At 51.1% G+C, this 25,041-nt stretch overlaps 1 protein-coding gene across 1 annotated transcript in view; it reads right to left on the bottom strand.

Annotated features, from left to right (window-relative positions):
- The window catches only part of CASTOR2 (cytosolic arginine sensor for mTORC1 subunit 2), a 64,262-nt gene extending 56,252 nt beyond the window's left edge, over positions 1-8,010 (bottom strand). The window contains exon 1 of the mRNA XM_035279612.3: positions 7,753-8,010. Coding sequence (XP_035135503.2) covers positions 7,753-7,865 — 113 coding nt within the window. The 5' untranslated portion in view covers positions 7,866-8,010. The remainder of the gene's footprint in view (positions 1-7,752) is intronic.
- Between the last annotated feature and the right edge of the window lie 17,031 nt (positions 8,011-25,041).

Below are 25,041 nucleotides of genomic sequence, written 5' to 3'. Positions count from 1 at the left end.
GCGGTGGTGCGTGCCTGTAATTCCAGCTACTCAGGAGGCTGAGGCAGGAGAATCGCTTGAACCTGGCTGGCGGAGGTTGCAGTAAGCTGAGATCGTGCCATTGCACTCCAGCCTGGGTGACAGAGTGAGACTCTGTCTCAAAATAAATAAATAAATAGTAATAAAAATAAAAAAAGAGGATGCTGTATCATCACCTCTGAACATTCTGGGATAATGAATGACCTTACCCAACACCTCCTCTCCACCCCCTTCACTTTTTTTTTTTGAGATGGAGTGTCACTCTGTTGCCAGGCTGGAGTGCAGTGGTGCGATCTTGGCTCACTGCAACCTCCGCTTCCCGGGTTCAAGCGATACTTCTGCCTCAGCCTCCCGAGTATCTGGGACTATAGGAACGTGCCACCACGCCCAGCTGATTTTTGTATGTTTAGTAGAGATGGGGTTTCACCACATTGGCTAGGTTGATCTTGAACTCCTGGCCTCAAGCAATCCACCCGCCTCGGCCTCCCTAAATGCTGGGATGCCACTGTTAATATTCTATACTTATTCATTCTCAAGAGAGCCTTATTTCACACGGGGAGACCAGCAGGTACCCTGTCCAGGTTGAACATCCCAGACCTCTACAACTAGAGCCCTAGATCCCGAGGCCCTCCCAGCTCTGGCTGGACCTCTAGGTTTGAGCAAGGCCAACCAAGGTCCTTACAAAGAGGGAGGGATAGCTTCAGACCAGGAGTTCAAGACCAGCCTGGGCAACACAGCGGGACCTTGTCTCTCTCTCTTTTTTTGAGACGGAGTTTTGCTCTTGTTGCCCAGGCTGGAGTGCAATGGTGTGACCTTGGCTCACTGCAACCTCTGCCCCCTGGGTTCAAGTGATTCTCTTGCCTCACCCTCCTGAGTAGCTGGTATTATAGGCACTTGCCATCATGCCCGGCTAATTTTTGTATTTTTAGTAAAGACAGGGCTTCACCATCTTGGCCAGGCTGGTCTTGAAATCCTGACCTCATGATCCACCTGCCTCAGCCTCCAAAAGTGCTAGGATTATAGGCATGAGCCACCGCACCCAACCAAGATCTTGTCTCTACTAAAAATAGAATAAAATAAATCAGGCAGGTGTGCTGGTGCATGCCTGTATTCCCCTATTCAGGTGGCTGAGGCAGGAGGATCACTTGAGCCCAGGAGTTTGAGGCTGCTGCAAGTTACAATGGTGCCACTGCACTCCAGCCTGGGCAACAGAGCCCCCGTCTCCAAAATGAACAAAGACGTAGCTCCATCATAACAACAATAAAAAAAAGAGGAGACTGAAAGTAGGTCCAGGTTCCAGTGCGGTCGGGGTAAGCCAGGCAGACGGGGCACACTAGGATCCCACCTAGATCTGGGGTCACACAGCTGTCTGTGCACAGTAATCTCTCTGCCCCTCACACCTGAGTCAGCCTCCAGGCCTGTCCCAGGCAGATCAGCTACAGGACTGGGTGCCTCAGGCCGACTGCGCACATGGCCAGTCACCACCCACAGCTGCTGAGTCCCTGACCTCCCTGTGGCAGACAGCATCCATCCAGGGGGCAGGCCCCACCTTGAGTGGTGAATCCTGATTGGTCCATGATGGTCTCATTCCCTGTGCCTGTGATAGGCTGAGGCATGTTCATGTGACCCAGTTCTGACCAACGAGATGAGGAAGTCTGTGTAGGGGTGGGGATACCCCTGGAAAGGTTTTCTAAGGGACACCCTAGAGGTAACAGCTCTTTCCTTCACTCAGTTTCCTCCTGACTGCTGGGACACCCGGAGGCACCCCAGCCATTACAGTGGGGGCTACGCTTCTGTGGCATGGGTGGCCAAGCAGAAATTGATGACCTCATCAAGCCTTTAAGTTATCCAAGCCTGGAGCAGCCCAACCCATAAACTGATCACAAGAAGTTCAAACTTCTTATTGGTTATGTCCTGGCTTTTTGCTACTTCTAGCTCAAAGCATCCTGGCTGGCCGGGCGCAGTGGTTCACCCCTGCAATCTCAGCACTCTGGGAGGTCAAGGTGGGAGGATCACCTGAGGTCAGGAGTTCGAGACCAGCCTGTCCAACATGGCGAAATCTCATCTCTACTAAATATACAGAATTAGTCAGGCGTGGTGGCTGGTACCTGTAATCCCAGCTACTCTGGAGTTTGAGGCAGAAGAATTGCTTGAACCCGGGAGGCAGACGTTGCAGTGAGCTGGGATTGCACCACTGCACTACAGCAAGGGCGACAAAGTGAGACTCCATCTCAAACAAAAAACAAAAACCACAAAGCTTCCTTGTTGATAGTCCCTGGTTACATTTCATCTTCTTTTTTTATTTTTCAGAGATAGGGTCTCTGTCACTCAGGCTGGAGTGCAGTGGCATTATCATAGTTCACTGCAGCCTCAAATTCCAGGGCTCAAGCAATCATCCCACCCACACCTCCTGACAGAATGTGTACCACCATGCCTGGCTATTTTTTTTTTTTAATGATTTTTAAATTTTTTTGTGGAGATGGGGTCTTGCTTTGGTGCCCAGGCTGGTCTCAAACTCCAGCTTCAAGGGATCCTCTCACCTCAGCCTCCCAAAGTGCTGGGATTATAGGCATGGGCCACTGGGCATGGGCTCATCTTTTTGAGTTAAGCCCATCCTACCAGAGGAAGAGTGTGCCCGGTTCTCCCTCAGGGAAGGTGGAGTGGAATCTAGAAGGGAAGAAAGGGTAGGGCAAGAAGTCATACTCCAGGCAGGAAGAAAAAAGCCTGAAGGCTGGCGGCACCCTAGGGTGAGACAGGTGAAGTGAGCCACCTCAGCCAGGTTGCAGAGCCTCAGGGTTACCACAGAGGTCAGGGGGCACTCAGGGGACAGACCTGAGTTTGCCTACACAGGGTCTTGCCTTCTGGCTTTGTGCCAAGAATAAGCTCACTCCTCGGGCCCTCTGATCCTCTAGTCCAGCCACACCCAGATGTTCCTCCAGTTGTCCTGGGCAGAGGCCTCATTCAGCAGACCCAGGGCAGGGCCCTGGGCTCTGCTTCCATCAGGTGTGCTTCCGCCTGCCACAACCACGTCTCTTCCAGCCCCCAGGGCACTCATAAGAGGCTCTGGCAAATACTTGGGCTGAAATGTGGGTCACTCTGTGCATGGGTCGGAAATCCATCAAACAGACATTTACTAAGTGCCTACAAAGCAGGGTGCTAAGTGCAGCGCAGATGGGACCTGGTTCAAATCCCAGTTCTGCTTCTTTCCAGCTGTGCGACCTTGCCACTGCACTTCTCCAAAGCAAGCGTCTTCACCGCTCTGCAAACGGTGACATGGCAACGTCAACATAGCTCTCGTCATCACAGGCAGGTACTGTGGTGATGGTGGTGGCGGGGAGGGGTGGATCCGGTCACAAACGGAAAACCCGAAGGTCTATAATCTAGGCAAGAGACAAAGACAAGCCAGTAATATGTCGTTATGGGCAAAAGTTGAGAAGTATGCAGGGTGCTCGGAAGGCAGTACCTGAGATAGGCTCTGAGGAAGTTCAGCGCCTAAGCCGGGAGCAGTGGCTCACATCTGTAATCCCAGCACTTTGGGAGGCTGAGGTGGGCGGACTGCTTGAGGTCAGGAGTTCGACACCATCCTGGCCAACATGGCAAAACCCCTTCTCAACTAAACATACAAAAATTAGCCTGGGGTGGTGGCGCACGCCTGTGATCCCAGCTACTCAGAAGGTTGAGGCAGGAGAATCGCTTGAACCCAGGAGGTGGAGGTTGCAGTGAGCCGAGATCGCGCCACTGCACTCCAGCCTGGGTGACAGAGTGAGACTTCATCTGAAAAAATAAAAGGGAAGTAGCCTGTCTAGATGGGAGTGACAAGGACCAAGTGTCCCTGGGAGAAGAAACGGCCCTGGTGGCAGATCACTCAAGCCTGGGAGGTGGAGGCTGCAGTGAGCTGTGACTGCACCACTGCACTCCTGCCTGGGTGACAGAGCAAGACCCTATCTCCAGGGGGGAGGAAAAAAAAAGAGAGAAAAAGATAAGGCCCAACAACCAAGGCCAAGCAGGTGGGAATGCAGAAAGGCCAGCATTTCAGTTCTGTGCTCCAAAGCCTCTCAGAACAGTGTGCTGCAGACAGAAGGGCTGGCTGGAACCATTCAGCGGGGCATCTCTTGCAACCTGCTCTGGCGAACGCTCTGAGCTTACACCAGACAGGTGCAGATTTGCACGTTTAAATCCTGGGTCTATCACTTCTTGTGTGACCCTGAGCAAGTCACTTCATCTCTGGGTCCCAGATTCCTTGTTTGCAGAGCAGATTTCATACCCAATACACGGAATGTACCTGGGGGTCCCGGGGTCTAGATCCCCTCTTCCAAGCAGTCCGTTCCAGTTTCCTACTGGCCAGTGGCTCATGCCTGTAAGCCCAGCACTCTGAGAGGCCGAGGTGGGAGGACTCTGTGATGCCAGGTGTCTGAGGCCGGCCTGAGCGACGCAGTGAGACCCCCATCACTACAAACATTTAAAAATTCACTGAGTGCAGTGGTGCGCACATGAAGTCCCAGCTACTCGGGAGGCTGACGTGAGGACTGCTTGAGCCCAGGAGTTCGAGGCTGCAGTGAGCTGTGATGGTGCCACTGTACTTCAGCCTGGGCAATAGCGTGAGATCCCATCTCTTAAAAACAGACAGGCAAAAAAGCTGTAAGATTCGGTGCCACCTCCTGCAGGCAGGTATCCAGCCTTCTAGGTACCCTGCCAGACATGGTACCTAGATTCCCTGACTCCACCCTGGGGCAGAGTGATGGCTTCTTTCCTTCTCTTCCACCAGGATCTAGGGCTTGGAAGAGGCAGGGGTAAGGTATCTCTGTGCCCCCGGACCCAGCCACACCCCCACACAGTGTTTCTCAATGCCATTCCCTTTCCGCAGCTCCACCCCACGAGAAGGAAGAAGTGACCTAAGTCTGCTAAGGGGCGGAGGGAAAGGTTTGGGAAGGGTTTAGGGTGCTGTCATTAACTCTTGAGGATTGAATAGGAACTTACTAGGGGTGGATAGAGTTCTCCTGCCTGTTCCAGGCAGATGAAAGAGAGGCAGACACAAAGGCACAGAGGTGTGTAGGGAAGAATAAGGTGAGTTGTGTATTTGCTGGGGGAGGGATAAAGATGAGGATTCAAGGCCAGGAGCAGTAATCCCAGCACTCTGGGAGGTCAAGGTGGGAGGACCCTTGAGCCCAGGAGTCAGAGGCTCCACGGAGCTATGACGGCGCCACTGAACTCAGCCTGTGCGAAAGAGTAAGACTCTGTCTCTAAAAACTGAAAAGATAAAAGATGATGATTCAGAATGTAGATCCCAAAGGGCTTTGAATGCCATGTCAGTGATTTGACGCTATAGAAAGTGACTACAAACTGTAGACGGGTGGCACAGGGACCCTCAGGGCCTGCTGTGCTAGTCTGGGCTAAATTTAGGTTTTAGAGAGGGAGGTGACACTGTGGGTCACCACCTGGGGGCAGGAATTGCAGGAAGAATCTAGGGGGTTCTACCTGGAAGGCTGAATATCGAAAACAGCTTAACCCCCGTGTCCGCAGGCTGCCACCCATCAACACTTGCTAAAAAGCCACTGTCCACAGCCATCCCAGCCATCCACACAGCTCCATGTCCATGAGTGGGCCAGGTGGTGCTATCTCTATTTTACAGACAAAGTGTGAGCCAGAGGAGAGAGGCTTCACCTCAGCCACGCAGGTAGGGAGAGGGCTCTGGTCATGATCCGAAGCCACTGTCTGGTCTCAGAGTGCTTGTGGTGGCAGGTCCTCAGGCATCTGACAAACGTTCCAGCAGTTTTTGAGGCCAGACCATGGAGACACAGAGATGGCCTCTGGCCTCTGAGTCATCTTGAGACTGGACTAGTCAGCTGGGTCACCTGGGCCTGGGACAGGACAGGCTGCCTTCTGCAGGAGGGAGGAAGGGGGACCCACTGAGGGGCAGGTTTTCTTATGTTCAGAGAGGCCAGCAGAGGGGCTTGCCCCCAGAGACATGCCTATCCATGGGACTCTGAGTTGGGGGCTGGAAGGAGGCCAGTCCCTCCTCCAAGGGGAAGAAGCTGAGGGACCCTGCCCTTTGCTGCCTTTCTAAGGAGCCCCCAAATGCCCCCTCCCTTCCAGCACCCAGGCCCTGTGCACAGCCGCAGCCTGAGTCATCATCCCCATTTGAATGGTAGCCGAGAAATCAGCCAGGGGGCTGCCCAGGGCTGAGGGCCAAGGCTTGGAAAAACAAGGCTGTTCTGTTACCTCCAAGGCTTGGAACGTCAAGCCTGGCTAGGGAGTCAGGGGCAGAGGGCAGGCAGAAGCAGGATTGGAAGGTGTCAACAGCCAGAGGGGGCTTTGTGTGTCAGAGGGGTGGGGGCGATGCGCGTTAGAATCCGAGCTGTTGGCTTTTGTTTTCAAATGACCTGTTTAATCATCACCCTTTGCAATCGACGGGGAGCACGGGCCCCGTGGCAGAGGCTAGGCAAGGATTTCAAATCTCCAAACCCTACAGAGCAGCCGGAGAAGAAAGTCAACAAGATGCCACCGGCAGCTCTGGCTCCATCTCACAAACAATAGCCGGACTGAACACCCGGCTCAGACACACACATCAAAGTGAGATTTCCAAGCAAGAACTTTCACAGGCAGATAACAGGCTTGGATGGAATGATTTCCCTATGTCCCTTGAGCTCAGCGCCAAAGGGGGCAGCCCAAGGGGGCTGTCATTTTCACGCTAACCTTGACCCGTAATGTATTCATTCATTTTGCACTGAGGGAGAGCCACCACCGCCCCAAATCGCGAAAAACCAACCAGTAACAACTTTCTCATTCCTTTTAAACACTCACAATGGTGGGCAAATGAGACTTAAGTTAATGCAGCTTGCTGGCACTCACACTCCCCTGGGCTCGGGCTCCTTCGGCAACAACAACGAAACCCTAACGTAAGCACCCACCGGGCTCACAAAGTCAAACCCTTACCTGGCGTGGGGGAAAATCCAAGTATGTGTGTGCGAATGTCCGTGTTTTCCCTCTCTTACCTTCCAAGGCCTTCACCTACATTCTTCCCTTGTAGCATCCAAGCCCAGCCTCAAGGCAGATGCATAAACACCCCTGCTCCTCCCCTTCCACGGTTGGGGAAAACATCCCCCACCCCCTTTCCAGGACCCTGAGGAAAAAGAATCACGTCCTCTGCAGCCCTTCCCTGGCCCTCGCCCACCCCCCCTGCCCCCTCCATTCCAGGCGGTCCGGGAGCAAGCCTCGTAGGCACCTTGAGATAAACACCCACTAATGATTTTATGATTTTCTGCTCCGGGTAACCGCGCTCAGCGGAATCCCTCCCCCCGCCGTGGCGACGGGGGCCGGCCCAACCGAGGGATGGGGGGATGGGGGCGTTAGTTTGTTTTTTCCACGGCCGCGTCCCCACACCTGTTTTTCATTCATTCATTCGTTCGTTCCTTCATCCATTCACGGATCCGTCACTGCGGCCGCCCCGCCCCCCCCCGATTTCGGGGAGGGGGCTGCAATGGGGGAGGGGGTGCGAGATGTTGGGGGGGCGACGGAGGTGGGGGGGCGCACCGGGGGGTGGAGGGTTGCGGGGGGTCCCGGAGCCAGGACCCCGCGGCTCGGGCTTTGTCAGGCGCGGGCGAAGCGGCGGCGGGGGCGGGGCGGGGGCGCTCCCCGGGCCCGAAGTTGTTTTCCGAGGCGCGGCGGCGAGGACAGCGGCCCGGGGTGCGCCCCCTTTGTCTGTCCCCGGCCGGCGCCGCGTCCCCGCGCGCTCACCTGGTCTTGGAGGACAGGAAGGCAAGTTTGATGAGGCCGTAGGTGAACAGCGGGATACTCTCCTTGGCGACGCTGGCAACTTGCAGCCGGTGCTCCAGGATGTGGAGTTCCATCGTCCGCCCGCGCCCCGTCCGCGGCGGCTCATCCGCGGGGGGACGAGCCGCGGCCCCCGCCCCCTCCGCGCCCTGCCGGCACCGACAGCCGGCCCGGGGACCCGGGAGCTCGGCGCCGGGCGCGGGGGGCGGCGGCGGCCGGGCCGGGCCGGACAAAGGGGAGGAGGCCCGCCAAGTTGCGAGGAGGAGCCGTGGGGCGAGGGAGGCAGCGCCGGCGGAGCAGCAGCCGAGCGGCCGAGCGGCGGAGCAGCGGCGCGCGGCGCTCGGCGCGGGGAGCAGCTGGTGTTCGCTGTAACAAACAACTTGCCACTCAAACGCCGGGCCCCGCTGCGCATGCGCGGCCCGCGCGCGGCCTGCCGGGACTTGTAGTCTGCCTGGGGGGGGCCACCCCGGTGCTGCTGCTGCTGTTGTTGCTGACGCGGGGGCTGGGCGGTCAAGCTACGCGCACGGGAAATGCAGGAGCGTGGGCACCCTCAGGGCCGCGAGGGAGGCCGAGGGGAGGCACGGGGCCGGTGGAGCCAGCCTGAGGCTAGGTGCCCCCTCTCGCACTCACTCAGGCTCGGGACTAGGCGCTTGGAGTGCAAAGAGAGCACCCCAGACGAATCCGGTGCTGGAGGAGGCCCGAGTCTGGCAGCGCAGAGATGTAGGGCAATCGGTCATGAGCGTGCAGAGAAGCCAAACCGAAAAGCGTGCTGGGAGGGGATTGACAGGCCAAAGGGGGTGACCTGGGGGAGGGGACATCCCGGGTGGGTTTTGCAGAATGAACGTGAGTTCATAGGAAGGGGATGAGGGCGCGCCGATGGAGGACCGGAGCCTTCCAGGCCGCAGGAACAGCGTGTCCTAAGGCACAGAAGCGTGAAAGCCCCCACGGTGCTGTGTTTGGTTTTGTTGCAGCGGAAAATGTGAGGCAGGAGAGAAAAGAGATAAGGCAGGCACAGTCACCAGGAGTCCGGTCGGGAGGGTCATGTGTGCAGAGCTAATGAGGTGGCCATTTATCCCGCGAGAGAGGGGGTGGTGGGAACTGCAAAGGCTGAAGGAGGGGGAAATGTAAAATGCGTCGGAGGCACTTCCAACCCCAGGGCCCACGTGCCCAGACCACAGAGGTTCCTCCGTCATGGCTGTCTGGTTTTGAGGTGTTCTGGGTTAAAGTAACTGGTGCTTCGACCTTTGGCAGAGTCATATGGGGACGTGATGGGTGCAAGCTACCTGCCAGGGCAGGCTGAGAACTCTCTTTTAGGGGAAAATTGCAGTTGTGCTCCCTCTCCTTCCCTCAGCTCTCATCTGTTAGGTAGGAACATCCTAAGTTTTGTCATTTCCACAAAAGGGTGAAAAGCCTGGAATCTGTGGTACATAGATCTTAGAGCATGCATATCCCCCTTCCACTTTATTTTCTTTTACTTCTTTCTTTTATTTATTTTTTAAGAGACAGGGTCTTGCTCTCTTGCCCAGGATGGAGTGCAGGGGCGCCACCGTAGGTCTCTACAGCCTTGAACTCCTGGGCTTAAGTGATCCTCGCACCTCAGCTTCTGGAGTAGCTGGGACTACAGTTGCACACCACCATACCCGGCTAATTTTTTTTTTTTCAGACAGAGTTTTGCTCTGTCACCCAGGCTGGAGTGCAATGGTGCAATCTCGGCTCACTGCAACCTCCCCATCCTGGCTTCAGCGATTCTCGTGCCTTGGCCTCCCTAGTAGCTGGGATTACAGGCGCCCTCCACCACGCCTGGCTAGATTTTGTATTTTTAGTAGAGAATGCCATGTTGTCCAGGCTGATCTTGAACTCCTGACCTGAGGTGATCCACCCACCTTGGCCTCTCAAAATGCTGGGATTACAGGCTTGAATCACCATGCCTCGCCTTTTTTTTTTTTTTTTAACTTTCTGTAGAGAGGGGCATCTCACTGTGTTGCCCAGGCTAGCCTTGAACTCCTGGCCTCATGCGATCCTCCAGTCTCAGCACTTTTTTAAAAAAATATACAGTCTCAACTCCACACAGGCAGTGATTTTTGTCTCTTTCCATTGTCAGCAATAGTGATTAGCCCATGAGAGACACTCATTCAATATTTGTGGAATGCATCAATGCACGTATCTATGCCTTTAGAGTCTAGAGATCTAGAAAGTCCAAACAGAAATGCATTCAGGGGCCAGACAGATTACACAGAACTGTGAAGCAGTTGCCTATCAGATAGTTGGAAATATGTCTGGGTGTTGTGGCTCACGCCTGTAATCCCAACATTTTGGGAAGCCAAGGCAGGTAGATCATTTGAGGTCAGGATTTTGAGATCAGCCTGACCAACATGGTGAAACCTCCTCTCTACTAAAAACAAAAAAAATTAGCTGGGCATGGTGGCACATTCTCCTGAGGCAGTAGAATCTCTTGAACCAGTGGGGTGGAGGTTGCAGTGAGCTGAGATCGCGCCACTGCACTCCAGTCTGGGCATCAGAGTGAGACTCCATCTCAAAAAAAAAGAAAGAAAGAAAGAAAGAAAAGTTGGAAATGGTACAGGTAAAGGGAGTCCTGTCTGATGGTATAAAATTCAGTTTCTTTAAAAAAAAGAAAAAGCAACCAGCTGGGTGTGGTGGCTTATGCCTATAATCCCAGCATTTTGGGAGGCCAAGACAAGAGGATCTCTTGAGGCTGGGAGTTTGAGAACAGCCTGGGCAACATAGCAAGAACCCTCATCTCTACAGAAATAAAAATGTAAGAAATTAGCCAGATGTGGCAGCATGCACCTGTAGTCCTAGTTACTCAGGAGGCTGAGGTGGGAGGATCCCTTGGGCCCAGGAGTTCAGACCTGCAGTAAACTATTATTGCCCCACTGGACTCTAGCCTGGGTAACAGAGTGAGATCGTTTCTTCAACAAAATGAAAAAATCCCCCGAAAAACAACAACAACACATTGAAATAAACTAGAAAATGGCAGTGTTGTATATAGAATGGGTAGCTTACTATTATATATTTTTTTTCTTTCTTTTTTTTTTTTTTGAGACAGAGTCTATATCTTTCTTGAGGCTGGAGTGCAGTGGTGCAATCTTGGCTCACTGCAACAAACTCTGCCTCCCAGGTCCTAGCAATTCTCCCACCTCAGCCTCCTGAGTAACTGGGACTACAGGTGCCTGCCACCATGCCCAGCTAATTTTTGCATTTTTAGTAGAGACAGAGTTTCACCATGTTGGCCAGGCTGGTCTCAATCTCTTGACCTCATGATCTACTCGCCTCAGCCTCCCACAATGCTGGGGTTACAGGCGTGAGCCACCACACCTGGCCATTATCTTTTCTATACTGTAGGGCACTTTAATTTTGCCCATGTGTGTACGGGGGTGCATGCATGTGTGTGTCTGAGTATGTATACTACACCTCCTGGGTTCAAGCAATTCTCCTGCCTCAGCCCTCCAAGTAGTTGGGATTACAGGTGCACACCACCACACCTGGCTAATTTTTGTAATTTTTTTTTTTTTTTGAGACAGAGTTTCGCTCTTGTTACCCAGGCTGGAGTGCAATGGCGCGATCTCGGCTCACCGCAACCTCCGCCTCCTGGGTTCAGGCAATTCTCCTGCCTCAGCCTCCCGAGTAGCTGGGATTACAGGCACGCGCCACCATGCCCAGCTAATTTTTTGTATTTTTAGTAGAGACAGGGTTTCACTATGTCGTCAAGGCTCTCGTCTCAAACTCCTGGCCTCAGGTGATCCACCGGCCTCGGCCTCCCAAAGTGCTGGGATTACAGGCATGAGCCGCTGCACCTGGCTAAAACTGTTAACAAGCACTGTGGGTGTTATATTTCATCAAGCCAGACCATCACGAAGTTTGCGAATTTAGACCTTCCCGTTTTGACTTGCTGAACGCTTTCACTCAGCTGTATCTGGTGCTTAAGATTTCTGTGGAACTAACTTCTGAAGTTCCCTTTGGGGGGTTAAGGAAATTGACCTCTGGGTTGCCAAGTCCCGAGGATGGTTTCAGGCTAGGATTGGGGTGAAGCAAGTGAGGCACTTTGCGCACTGAATTTAAGGAGGTGTTGACTTCCAAGGTGACACAAGCATTGGATGGGCGCTATCCTGGTGGAATTCTTTCCTTTTTGAGTTCCTTATCATTGCGTTTTTCTGGTCTTTCTCTCATTGACTCCAGGTCTGGCTATGTGATTTTCATGGCTTTGGCCAATGGAGTATTTGCAAATGTGCTTCTTAAGTCCTGCACACTGGGACTTGCCTTCTTGGAATCAATGCTGCTTTGAAATCATCCTGTTATAAAGAAGCTTGGAAGAAAGATCACATAAGGAGGTCCAGGTGTTCCAGCTGTGCCAGGCCTCTGCCAACAACTGGCACCAAATACTAGACCTTGTCAAGATGTGAACACGGCCACACAAATGAGCCCCAGGTGAAACCAGAACTATCCAGCCAATCAAGAGAAACATGACAGATGAAAAATAGTTGTTCGCTGGACACAGTGGCTCATACCTGTAATCCCAGCACTTTGGGAGGCTGAGGCGGATGGATCACTTGAGATCAGGAGTTCAAGACCAGGCTGGGCAACATGGCAGAACCCCACCTCTACAAAAAAATATACAAAAATTAGCTGGGCATGGTGATGCATGCCTGTAGTTGCTGTTCTTCCTGTGCTTTTCTGTTTCTGTGATGCACGCCTCAGCTACTTGGGAGGCTGAGGTGGGAGGATCACTTGAGCCCAGGAGGTTGAGGCTGCAGTGAGCCATGCTTGCATCATTGCACTCCAGCCTGGGTGACAGAGTGAGAACCTGTCTCTGGAAAAAAAAAAAAAAAAGTTACTTTTAGCCACTAAGACTTGGAATGGTTTATTGGGATAAACCAATGAACCAGTGGATAGCTGACACATCACCTCTGCCCTAATCTTCTCTCACTATGTGGGTGTACCTGGTCTCTGGCTTCTAATGTGTGAAGGGCCTTCAACTTGAGTCCAGCTCAGAGCATGTTTCTAAAGCCCTGCTTCACTTATATAATTTCCTAGTGGTGACCAGGTGTGGCGGCTCCCACCTGTAATCTCAGCACTTTGGGAGGCTGAGGCAGGCAGATCACGAGGTCAGGAGTTCGAGATCAGTCTGCCCAACATGGTGAAACCCCATCTCTACTAAAAATACAAAAATTTGCTGGGCATGGTGGTGTGCACCTGTAATTCTGGCTACTCAGGAGGCTAAGGCAGGAGAGTTGCTTGAACCCAGGAGGCGGAGGTTGTAGTGAGCAGAGATCATGCCACTGCACTCCAGCCTGGGCAACAGAGCAAGACTCTGTCTCAAAAACACCCAAAAAACAAAACTTCCTAGTGGTTAGTTATAATGCATGGTAAACACACTTGACAACAATAACATAAGCATACCCTGAAAAATGACCCCATGGTCTAAGAAAAATATATGTTCAGAGTTCTTTTTTTTTTCTTTGAGACAGAGTCTCACTCTGTCTTGCCCAGGCTGGAGTGCAGTGGTGTGATCTCAGTTCACTGCCGCCTCCACCTCCCAGGTTCAAGCAATTCTCTGCCTCAGCCTCCTGAGTAACTGGGACTGCAGGGGTGCCTGCCACCATGCCCAGCTAATTTTTGTATTTTTAGAAGAGACAGGGTTTCACCATGTTGGCCAGGATAGTCTCAATCTCTTGACCTCGTGATCCTCCTGCCTCAGCCTCCCAAAGTGCTGGGATTACAGGCGTGAACCACCGCACCCAGCCTAATTTTTGTATTTTTAATAGAGATGGGGTTTCACCATCTTTACCAGGCTGGTCTTGGACTCCTGACCTCGGGATCCACCTGCCTTGGCCTTCCAAAGTGCTGGGATTATAGGCATGAGCTACTGTGCCCAGCTGCAGAGTTCTAAACTAAGGAATACAGGAGTGGCCAACTCGGAGATTCATTTCTTATCTATGACAAAAGTCTGAACCCCTGGCCCATCCCATGGAACTCCAGCCATCTAGGGGATGGTGGCCCTATGTCTGGGGCTAAATGAAGGTTGCCAGAGGGAGGGTGCTACTAGGGGGAGGGCCTTAAGTGGAAATACTCTATAAACTGCATATGTGTTTTTTTTGTTGTTGTTTTTTGAGACGGAGTCTTGCTCTGTTGCCAGGCTGGAGTGCAGTGGCGAAATCTCAGCTCAGTGCAACTTTTGCCCCCTGGGTTCAAGCGATTCTTCCGCTTCAGCCTCCCTAGTAGCTGGGACCCCAGGCGTGTGCCACCATGCCCGGCTAATTTTTGTATTTTTAGTAGAGATGGGGTTTCACCATGTTGGCCAGGATGGTCTTGATGTCTTGACCTTGTGATCCACCCGCCTCAGCCTCCCAGAGTGCTGGGATTATAGGCGTGAGCCACCGTGCCCACCCAACTGCATGTGTTTTATAAGCAGTTGTGGTTTTCCTGTTCGGCCCACCATGTCTGCACTACCCTGTATGTAAGTCCCCTCAATAAACCCTTTGTCTTGCCTGCTGGCCGGGCACAGTGGCTCATGCCTATAATCCCAGCACTTTGGGAGGCCAAGGCATGCAGATCACTTGAGGTCAGGAGTTTGAGACCAGCCTGGCCAACATGTGAAACCCCATCTCTACTAAAAATACAAAAATTAGCAGGGCATGGTGGTGAGTGACTGGAATCCCTGCTACTGGGAGGCTGAGGCAGGAGAATCGCTTGAACCCAGGAGGTGGAGGTTGTAGTGAGCTGAGATTGTGCCACTAGGCTCCAGCCTGGGCGATAGAGCGAGACTCCATCTCAGAACAAAACAAAACAAAAACCGAAAAGCAAAACCCACACGAGCTCACACATGTCATCACAGCACATTGGGAAGCTGGGCAGATCATTTCAGGTCAAGAGTTCAAGACCAGCCTGGCCAAGATGGCAAAACCCTGTCTCTACTAAAAATGCAAAGAAATTAGCTGGGCGTGGTGGCATGTGTCTGTAATTCCAGCTACTCTGGAGGTGGAGGCAGGAGAATTGCTTGAACCTATGAGATGGTGGTTACAGTGAGCCAAGATGGCGCCACTGCACTCCATCCTGGGTGACAGAGTGAGTGAGACTATTCCTCAAAAGAAAGAAAGAAAGAAAGAAAGAAATGTCTAAGTATGTTTGGAAGAAGGTGACCAACTGCCCTGATTTTCCTGGAACCAAGGAGAATTTCAAGATACAGGACTGTAATTTTTGAAACCAGGACAGTCTCCAGGAAGATGAGTTGGTCACACAACTTTGAAATAATTTAGTGATGTAAATCTATGAAATCTAAATACAGATTGAGTATTGTGAATGAAAATTAAGCATCCAAGTTGAGATGTGGTATCATGTGTAAAATGAACCCTGAATTGCAAAGATTATTATGAAAGGAATTTAAAGTACTTTGTTAATAATTTTAAAATATTGATTATATGTTGAAATGAGATTTTTTTTTTTTCACCCCGAGATGGAGTCTCACTCTGTCACCCAGGCTGGAGTGCAGTGGTGTGATCTCAGCTCACCGCAACCTTTGCCTCCGGGGTTCAAGCAATTCTCCTGCCTCAGCCCCCAGAGTAGCTGGGATTACACACATGCACCACCACACCTATTTTTTTTTTTTTTTTTTTTTTGGAAGAGACAGGGTTTCACCATGTTGGCCAGGCTAGTCTCTAACCCTTGACCTCAGGTGATCTGCCCGCCTCGGCCTCCAAAGTGCCAGGATTACAGGCATTAGCCACCATGTCTGGCCTGTAATCCCAGCTACTTGGGAGGCTGATGCAGGAGAATTGCTTGAATCTGGGAGGCGGGGTTGCAGTGAGCCAAGACCCTGCTACTGCATTCCAGCCTGGGTGACAGAGAGACTCAGTCTCCAAAAACAAATTAATGGCTGGGCGTGGTGGCTCAGGCCTGTAATCCCAGCACTTTGGGAGGCCAAGTTAGGCAGATCACTTGAGGTCAGGAGTTCAAGACCAGCCTGACCAACGTGGAGAAACCCCATCTCTACTAAAAATACAAAAAAAATTAGCCAGGTGTGGTGGTGCATGTCTGTAGTCTCAGCTACTTGGGAGCTAAAGCATGAGAATCACTTGAACCTGGGAGGTGGAGGTTGTAGTGAGCCAAGATCATGCCACTTAAACCTGGGTGACAGATGGAGACCCTGTCTAAAAAAAAAAAAAAAAGAGCAGAGTGAAGTCAGCATCCAGTCAAACACGGCAGGTTCTAGAGACGCTCTCGATGGGGCAGGGTGCAATGAGGGGAGGTCACTCTTGTCACACACTACTCTTAGTCCACACTTTGTCTGACCTGTGGCTCTCTGTGCATGGTAACCTCCCAGCACAGATTTTGATGATTTCTCCTGTTATGAGGCCTGACTTTACCAGGTGAGCTTCTGTGGCATCTCAGACCTGTGCCTGACTCGGGCTCAGAAGTGAGCAAAAGGTGCATGGATGGGCTTTCAGCGAAGGCAGCAGGGATTTGTTCTGGTGATGATTACTGTATATACATAGCTCGAACTTAGTGGAGAAAAATGACAAAATAGCCTGGTGCAGTGGCTCATGCCTGTAATCCCAACCACTTGGGAGGCTGAGATGGGAGGATTGCTTGAGACCAGTCTGAGACTAGCAAGACCCTGTCTCTAAAAAAAAATTAAATGACTGGGCATGGTGGCACACACCTGTTGTCCCAGCTACTTTGGTGGCTGAGGCAGGAGAATTGCTGGAACTGAGGAGTTCAAGGCTGTGGTGAGCTATGATTGCACCACTGCACTGGAGTCTGGGCAGTCAAGCAAGACCCCGACAATAAGAAAGAGAAACAAAGAAAGAGAGAGAGAGAGAGAGAGAGAGAGAGAGAGAGAGAGAGAGAGAGAGAGAGAGAGAGAGAGAGAGAGAGAAGAAAGAAGGAAAGAAAGAAAAGACAGAAGGAAGGAAGGAAGGGAGAGAGAGAGAGAAATAAAGAGAAAAAAGGAAGGAAGAAAGAAAAAGAAAGAAAGAAAAAGAAGGGAAGAAAGAAAGAAAGATCAAGCAGGAAGGAAGGCAGAAAATGACAATATATTAACTCACAATTTTTTTTTTTTTCTGAGACAAAGCCTCACTCTGTCTCCCAGGCTGGAGGGCAATGGTGCAGTCTCAGCTCACTGCAACCTCTGCCTCCTGGTTCAAGCAATTCTCTTGCCTCAGCCTCCCAAGTAGCTGGGACTACAGGCACTCACCACCATGCCCAGCTAATTTTTGTATTTTTAGTAGAGGTGGGGTTTCGCTATGTTGGCCAGGCTTGTCTCGAACTACTGACCTCAAGTGATCTGCCTGCCTTGGCCTCCCAAAATATTTTATCATTTTTTTAAATTGAGATGAGGGTCTTACTCAGTTGCCCAGGTTGGTCTTAAACTCTTGGACTCAAGCAATCCTCCTGCCTTGGCCTCCTAAAGTGCTGGGATTACAGGCATGAACCACCACACCTGGCCTGGACACATTGTTTAAGTCTGTGAATGCTTTTTTTCTCCTAGGTAAAACAGCATAATAAGTTCTTCACCCATAGGCTGCAATGAGGACTGAAGAAAATGCTAAAAAGCGCTCAGCACGTGGAGTGGGCCCACAGTCAGTGCCAGCTGCGATCATTCCTACGGTCATGCCCAGAAGCTCTGACATGGCCATTCACTGCTCAAAGTTGAAATGGTCCGATTCCATGGGGCTGTCACTTCCTTTACGCCAGTTGCTTAGCTCCAGGGTGTCAGAGGCCACTCCTTTTTCATCTTTCTATTCTCAGAGTTGACCTAAAAATAGGTGTTTGTCAAGTGGCCTAAATGGATTACCCACCCCAGCTCCTGTAACTCCTGCCACATGGGACACCATGAGAACCTTCTTTTGCAGCTCAGTGCCAGGAAAGCTTTTGCTGCCTCTGAAGACCTGGGAAGTTTTCTCCTTGGGGACAATTAGGCAACATGGTTCAAGGGCAGCTGATGGTATCTGGAGCCTGTTAGCCTGGGTTCCTTCCTTTCTTTTTCCTTCCCTCCCTCCCTCCCTCCCTCCCTCCCTCCCTCCCCTCTTTCCTTCCTTCCTTCCTTCCTTCCTTCCTTCCTTCCTTCCTTCCTTCCTTCCTTCCTTCCTTCCTTCCTTCTTCTTTCTTTCTTTCTTTCTTTCTTTCTTTCTTTCTTTCTTTCTTTCTTTCCTTCTTTCTTTCTTTCTTCTCTCTTTCCCACCCTCCCTCCTTCCCTCCTTCCTTCCTTCCTCTTTCTTTCTCTCCTTCCTTCCTTCTCTCTTTCTTTCTTTCTTTCCTCCAAGATGGAGTCTTACTCTGTTGCTCAGGCTGGAGTGCACTGGCACTATCTTAGCTCACAGCAACCTCTGCGTTCCGAGTTCAAACGATTCTCCTGCTTCAGCCTCCCAAGTAGCTGGGACTACAGGCTCCTGCCACTCCGCCTGACTATGTTTTGTATTTTTAGTAGAGATGGGGTTTCAGCATGTTGGCTAGGCTGGTCTCAAACACCGAACTTCAGATGATCTCTCTGCCTCAGCCTCCCAAAGTGCTGGGATTACAGGCGTGAGTGAGCCACTGCGCCTGGCCTAACCTGGGTTTCAACCCCAGCTACATGGCTTGGATGCTGTGTGAACCTTGGTCGAGTTATTTCCCTCTCTGTGACTCATTTCCTTATCTGCTAGTCTGGCCTGATGTACAGGATCAGCTACATAATTTGCAGGGACTGGTGCAAAATGAAACTTGAGGTCTCCTGTTGAAAAATTATTCAGGATTTCAAAACGACTACAGTGGAGCATGAAACCAAGTGTGTAAGAGCCTGGGCCATACCACCTGAGGCCAGCCCTGCTGACTCTGACCAAGCGTGGGTGCTGATTTCTGTCTTGCCCAGTGCTCTGTCCACAGTCCCTAGAATGGTAGGTACAGACTGAATACATGTTTACTGAATAGGCTGGGTGCGGTGGCTCATGCCTGTAATCCCAGCACTTTGGGGGGCTGAGATGGGTGGAGTGTGTGAGGTCAGGAGTTCAAGACCAGCCTGGGCAACATGTCGAAACCCCATCTCTACTAAAAGTACAAAAATTAGCTGGGCATGGTGGCACGTGCCTGTAATCCCAGCTACTCGGGAGGCTGAGGCAGGAGAATTGCCTGAACCCAGGAGGCGGAGGTTGCGGTGAGCCGAGATCACGCCATTGCACTCCAGCCTGGGTAACAAGAGCAAAACTCTGTCTCAAAAAAAAAAAAAAAAAAAAGAATACAAAAATTAGCTAGGTGTGATGGCAGGTGCCTGTAATCCCAGCTACTTAAGGGGCTGAGGCAGGAGAATCACTTGAACCCAGGAGGTGGGGGACCAGCCTGGGTGACAGAGTGAGACCCCATCTCAGAAAACAAACAAACAAAAAAACCCACAAAAATTTGTTAAATAAATAATAAATGATGGAGGCTGGGAGAAATGGCAGCCGGCTGGCTTAAGGATGGGACAGGGCTCTCACCTCTGCCACGCTCCTCTCTGGGACTCAGTTTCTTTATCTGTAAACTAGAAGGGGTGGCCTGTGATCCTGAATCTTCTACGTCTCTGGCTTCTCTGAGCTCCCCTTTTGGGATTTGCTGTCAGAGGTGGCAACACTTTCTTCTGACTTTTTGTTACTCATGGCTCGGATATAAAAAACAGACAAGGCGGGGCGTGGCAGCTCACGCCTGTAATCCCAGCACTTTGGAAGGCTGAGGTGGGAGGATCACTTGAAGTCAATAGTTCGAGACCAGCCTGGGCAACTTAGCAAGATCCCATGTCTACAAAATATAACAATAAAAAAGAAATCAGCCGGATGTGATGACAGGTGCCTGTAATCCCAACAACTCAGGAGGCTGAGGCAGGAGGGTTGTTTGAGTGTAGAAACTGGAGGTTGCAGTGAACTCTGACCCTGCCACTGCACTCTAGGCTGAGTGACAGAGCCAGACTCTATCTCTAAAAGAAAAAATAAAAATGAAGAAAATTAGCTGGGTGTGGTGGCATGCACCTGCAGTCCCAGCTACTCAGGAGGCTGAGACAGGAGGATCACTTGAGGTCAGGGGTTGGAGGTTGCAGTGAGCCATGATTGCTCCACTGCACTCCACCCCGGGTGACACAATGAGACTGTCTCTAAAAAATACCAATATAACGAAAACAAACAGATATCAAAGAAGGGACTCAAAGCAACAAACAAAGAGGCTGGACATAGTGGCTCACACCTGTAATCCCAGCACTTTGGGAGGCCGAGTCAGGTGGATTACCTGAGGTTAGGAGTTTGAGACCAGCCTGGCCAACATGGTGAAACCCCGTCTCTACTAAAAATACAAAAATTAGCCACGTGTGATGGCAGCTTCCTGTCGTCCCAGCTACTTGGAAGGCTGAGGCAGGAGAATAATCGCTCGAACCCAGGGCAGTGAGCTGAGATCACACCACTGCCTTCAAGCCTGGGCGACAGAGCAAGACTCTGTCTCAAAAACAAACACACAAATGAACAAAAACAACAGCAGCAACAACAAATAAAAACCCAAGAAAACAGATGAATGGAATGTTTTGTGAAGTCTGCTCGTGGGCGGAACAGAGAGAACCCTAGACAGAATAGTCAGTGTGTCTGGATTTCAGTGTCTTTGGACAAATCACCTGACCTTTCAAAGCCTCAGTTTTTTTTTTCTTCAGACAGGGTCTCGCTGTGTTGTCCAGGCTGGAGTGCAATGGCACTATCTCAGCTCACTGCGACCTCCACCTCCCAGGTTCAGGCGATTCTAGTACCTCAGCCTCCCAGGTAGCTGGGACTATAGGTGCCCACCACCACACCCAGCTAATTTTTTATAACTTTTAGTAGCAGCAGGGTTTCGCCATCTTGCCCAAGCTGGTCTTGAACTTCTGACCTCAAGTGATCTTCCCTCCTTGGACCTTCAAAATGCTGGGATTACAGATGTGAGCCACCGCATCTGGGCTCAGTTTCCACATCTATAAAATGAGGATAATAATGCCACTCCAGAGAGCTACTGTGGGATTCATGTTAATGGCACTGGTAGGAGCCCCGGGTCATCCTGTGGTGCCAGGTAAGTGCAGAGGTGTGTGGCCACCTGGTTACACGTGACATGCCTGGGAGAATGATGCCCTCTTCATGTGTGTCTGTTATACTGGCTCAGAAGGTGGCTATCAAAGACAAATTCTGAGTGGACTGAGAAAGGGGCCTTACTGGGAATTCAGAGGAGAGCAAGAGTGACATTCTAGTTGGGGGAAAGCTTATAGTCCAGATGCAAGTAAAGACATACACATGCTCTGAGGCCAGGCATGGGGGCTCACGCCTGTAATCCCAGCACTTTGGGAGGCTGAGATGGGTGGATTGCTTGAGCCTAGGAGTTTGAGACTAGCCTGGACGACAGAGTGAAACCTTGTCTCTGTGAAAAACTTAAATACATTAGTCAGGTGTGGTGGCCCATGCCTGTGATCCCAGCTACTCAGGAGACTGAGGTGGGAGGATTGCTTGAGTGTGGGAGGTTGAGGCTGCAGTGAGCTGTGACTGCACCACTGCACTCCAGATCGAGGTAACAGAGTGAGACCCTGTCTCAAAAAAAAAAAAAAAGACATATACATACTCCAAAGGCAATACACCAAGGTGATGGTCTGAGGTGAGGACATTTGCAAGGAGCCCTCTTTGCAGAGGTTTGGAACGAGAGTTACAGGCTGGGCGTGGTGGCTCACTCCTGTCATCCCAGCACTTTGGGAGGCCGAGGCAGGTGGATCACTTGGGGTCAGGAGTTTGAGACCAGCTTGACCAACATAGTGAAACCCTGTCTCTACTAAAAATACTAAAATTGGCTGGGCATTGTGGTGTGTGCCTATAGTCCCAGCTACTCAGGAGGCTGAGGCATGAGAATTGCTTGAACCTGGCAGGCGAAGGTTGCAGTGTCCCGAGATGGCAACATTGCACTCCAGCCTGGGCAACAAGAGCAAAATTCCATTAAAAAAAAAAAAAAAGTATTGCATGTGTAAGGAATGGTGAGAATGCAAGGATCTACAGGCAAATGTTGCACTGTCTTTTGATGTAGTGAGTTTCCTGTCCTGTATCTGAAAAGACAAAGAGGCTGAGTGGTGGCCAGGAATTGTTGAGGGATCTCCAGCGGGGGGTTTGATTTGAGAATCTGAGGGTTGGGGTCAAGTTGTGGGGAATGCTTAAAGCCTTGGGTGAGACTCTGCCTAGATCCCAAAGATCCCCAGCCTACCCAGAATCCTGGAGAGCGATGAATGCCGGATGTGAAGGCTGTGGGCTCCTCATGTTTGGGGTGGAGGAAGGAACAGAGAGGGCTAGCTCTGTTTGGGGTGGAGGAAGGAACAGAGAGGGCTAGCTCTGTTTGGTCAGGTGTCTTCTTCTGGGATTCAGGTTCTTTCTGGATGTTTTGCTCCTCTCTAGGTGAGCTGACTTTGCACTGCCTCCTCTGAGTTTGACAAACAACACTGAGAGCCATGGGGAGTCACTGAGGGTTCTTGAGCAGGGGAGGAGTCGGATGCGATGGATGTCCCATTGGCCCTGATCTGTGAAAGCCCAGGCCTCAGCTACCTCCCTTTCTCACACTTGACACAGTGCTTCAGGAAGAGGAGATTTCTCTGATTCTTTACTGGAGATGCCACCTCCCTCCCCGCTCTCCCCTGCACCCGTTGGGAAAGGAATACGGGCTCTCAAAGTGCAGAAGACAAGATTAGTGTAAACAGGCTATCCTCCTGATCCTGGGAACAAGGCCTTCCTTCTTCAGTGCTCTGGATCTGCCCAGCCTTGCAGGAGTCCCCAAGGACCAGATGCCAGCCTCTCTGTGCAAACTCACACACTCAGACACAGGTACCAGGCATCATTCGGCCCAGCCATGGTGGAGAGTGTGGCATTTGGAAAACAAGCAGACATTTGCATCCCAGACAGCTGGGCCCTGTCTGAATCTGGTCCCTATCCCTTTCTGTGCTTTGCGGTGATTTCCACTTTCTCTGCTTCAGTTGACTTATCTGTAAAATGGGCATAATGGTGCCTGTCTCTCAGTGTGCATGCCTGTTTGTGTGTGTGCATGGGAATTACATGAAAGAATGCCTTTAGAGCTGGGCGCAGTGGCTGATACCTGTAATCCCAGCACTTTGGGAGGCAAGACAGGTGGATCACTTGAGACCAGGAGTTCAAGAGCAGCTTGGGCAGCATAGTGAGACCCCTTCTCTAAAAATAAAATTAAATTTAAAAAAATCTGTAAACTGGCTAGGTGTGGCGGCTCTCACCTGTAACCCCAGCACTTTGGGAGACCAAGGTGGACGGATCACGAGGTCAGGAGTTTAGGACCAGCCTAGACAAGATGGTGAAACCCCATCTCTACTAAAAATACAGAAATTAGCCAGGCACGGTGGCAGGTGCTTATAATCCCAGCTACTTGGGAGGCTGAAGCAGGAGAATCACTTGAACCCTGGGGGGCAGAGGTTGCAGTGAGCTGAGATTGTGTGCCGCTGCACTCCAGCCTGGGTGACAGAGGGAGACTCCATCTCAAAAAAAATAATAATAATAATAAATTTTTTTAAAAATCTGGAAATTGGAGTCTGAGATTCTGAAGGTATATTTTGGATACAATGTGCCTCAATTTCAGGATCACTAAAATGCAAGTCCCTGGATGTCTGATCCCCAGGAAGGTGGGGAGAGGTTGGTCATTTGAGTCAGTGAACAGGAAAACCAGAGGTGAGTCCTGTAGAATGTACACAGGGCCGAGTTTGGATGGTAAGCCCAGGGAGGGCAGGGCTGAGCCGATGCGTGGCCTTCCCCAGTGTGGTGTTCATTTAAGGTTTGTGGAGCCACTCACAATGCATCGGTGGTGACTGATACCAGGAAGGAGTGTCCTGGGGCTAGAGAATGGCCCCACATCCTAAGCAGCTCCAAAATTTCTTGGCAGGTCATGGCAGAGGGAGCTGTACCCAAGGCATCTTTTTGGACACTGCAAGATGCTTTTTCTCTCTTGGGAAGAAGTCTAATCTCTTTAATTCCTGTGCGCAGATGCCAAAAACATCTGCAGCGGACACTGCTGGAATTGCTCATGAGATGTGAGCCACGTTTCAGAGAAAAGAGCAGTTGATCAGAGGACGTTCCTTCCAGCGACTGAGAACCTTTCAGAACTTGATTGCTGTGAATGCCCCAGCCTTTCCAAAGTGTTTTACTCCACTCTCAAATGAGATAATGAAGCCCTTTAGTGTAGTGTTCAACTCCCAAACAGAGTGAGCGGGTCAGGTGCATCCACACCCCCGGCCCAAGGAGATAGAAGGCTGGAACCAGGCTCAGGAGGCCACACTGAACCTGGCATCTTGTCAATGGCTCTTCTCAGATCTGTTTTTTTTTTTTTTTTTTTTTTTGAGACAGGGTCTTGCTCTGTCACCCAGGCTAGAGTACAGTGGTGTGATCATAGCTGACTGCAGCCTCAAATTCCTGGGTTCAAGGGAGCTTGCTGCCTCAGACTCCTGAGTAGATGGAACTACAGGCACATACCACCGTGTCTGGCTAGTTTTCTAAAATTTTCTTTTTTTTTTTTTCTTTTGAGATGGAGTCTGGCTCTGTTGCCAGGCTGGAGTGCAGTGGCTTGATCTAGGCTCACTGCAACCTCTGTCTCCCGGGTTCAAGCGATTCTTCTGCTTCAGCCTCCTGAGTAGCTGGCCACGTGCCACCATGCCTGACTAGTTTTTTTTTTGTTTGTTTGTTTGTTTTTGTATTTTTAGTAGAGATGAGGTTTCACCGAGTCGGCCAGATGGTCTCGATCTCCTGACCTTCTGATACATCTGCCTCGGTCTCCCAAAGTGCTGGGATTACAGGTATGAGCCACTGCACCCAGCTGTTTTTTCATTTCTTTAGAGATTTTGCTATATTGCCCAGGCTAGTCTTGAACTCCTGACCTTAAGCAATCCACCCGCCTTGGCCTCTCGAAGTGCTGGGATTGCAGGCATGAGCCACTGCGCCCAGCCTCTTCCCAGCTCTCGGATCCCTCTTGCAAACTGACCCATGGAAACAACTTTGCTGGCCCTCTGGACTTGACTAGATGTCCTTAAATCCTCTGGACAGGATCAGAGTTTAGATTAAAGCCAGGACATCTCCTTCTCTTCCTTTTTATCCCCCACTCCTGATCATAATCCTAGTTATTTTATGAGAGGGAAATTGAGGCTCAGAGAAGTTGAGTAACTCCCTTCAGAGCACAGAGCGAGGGCATGAAAGACTGAAATTAGATCCGGGTCTGCCTGGCCTTCCACTACTCTAGAGGTTG

This window comes from Callithrix jacchus, chromosome 2, assembly GCF_049354715.1.
Source record: "Callithrix jacchus isolate 240 chromosome 2, calJac240_pri, whole genome shotgun sequence".
NCBI lineage: Eukaryota > Metazoa > Chordata > Mammalia > Primates > Cebidae > Callithrix > Callithrix jacchus.
This window is presented reverse-complemented; position numbering and strand designations above follow the sequence as displayed.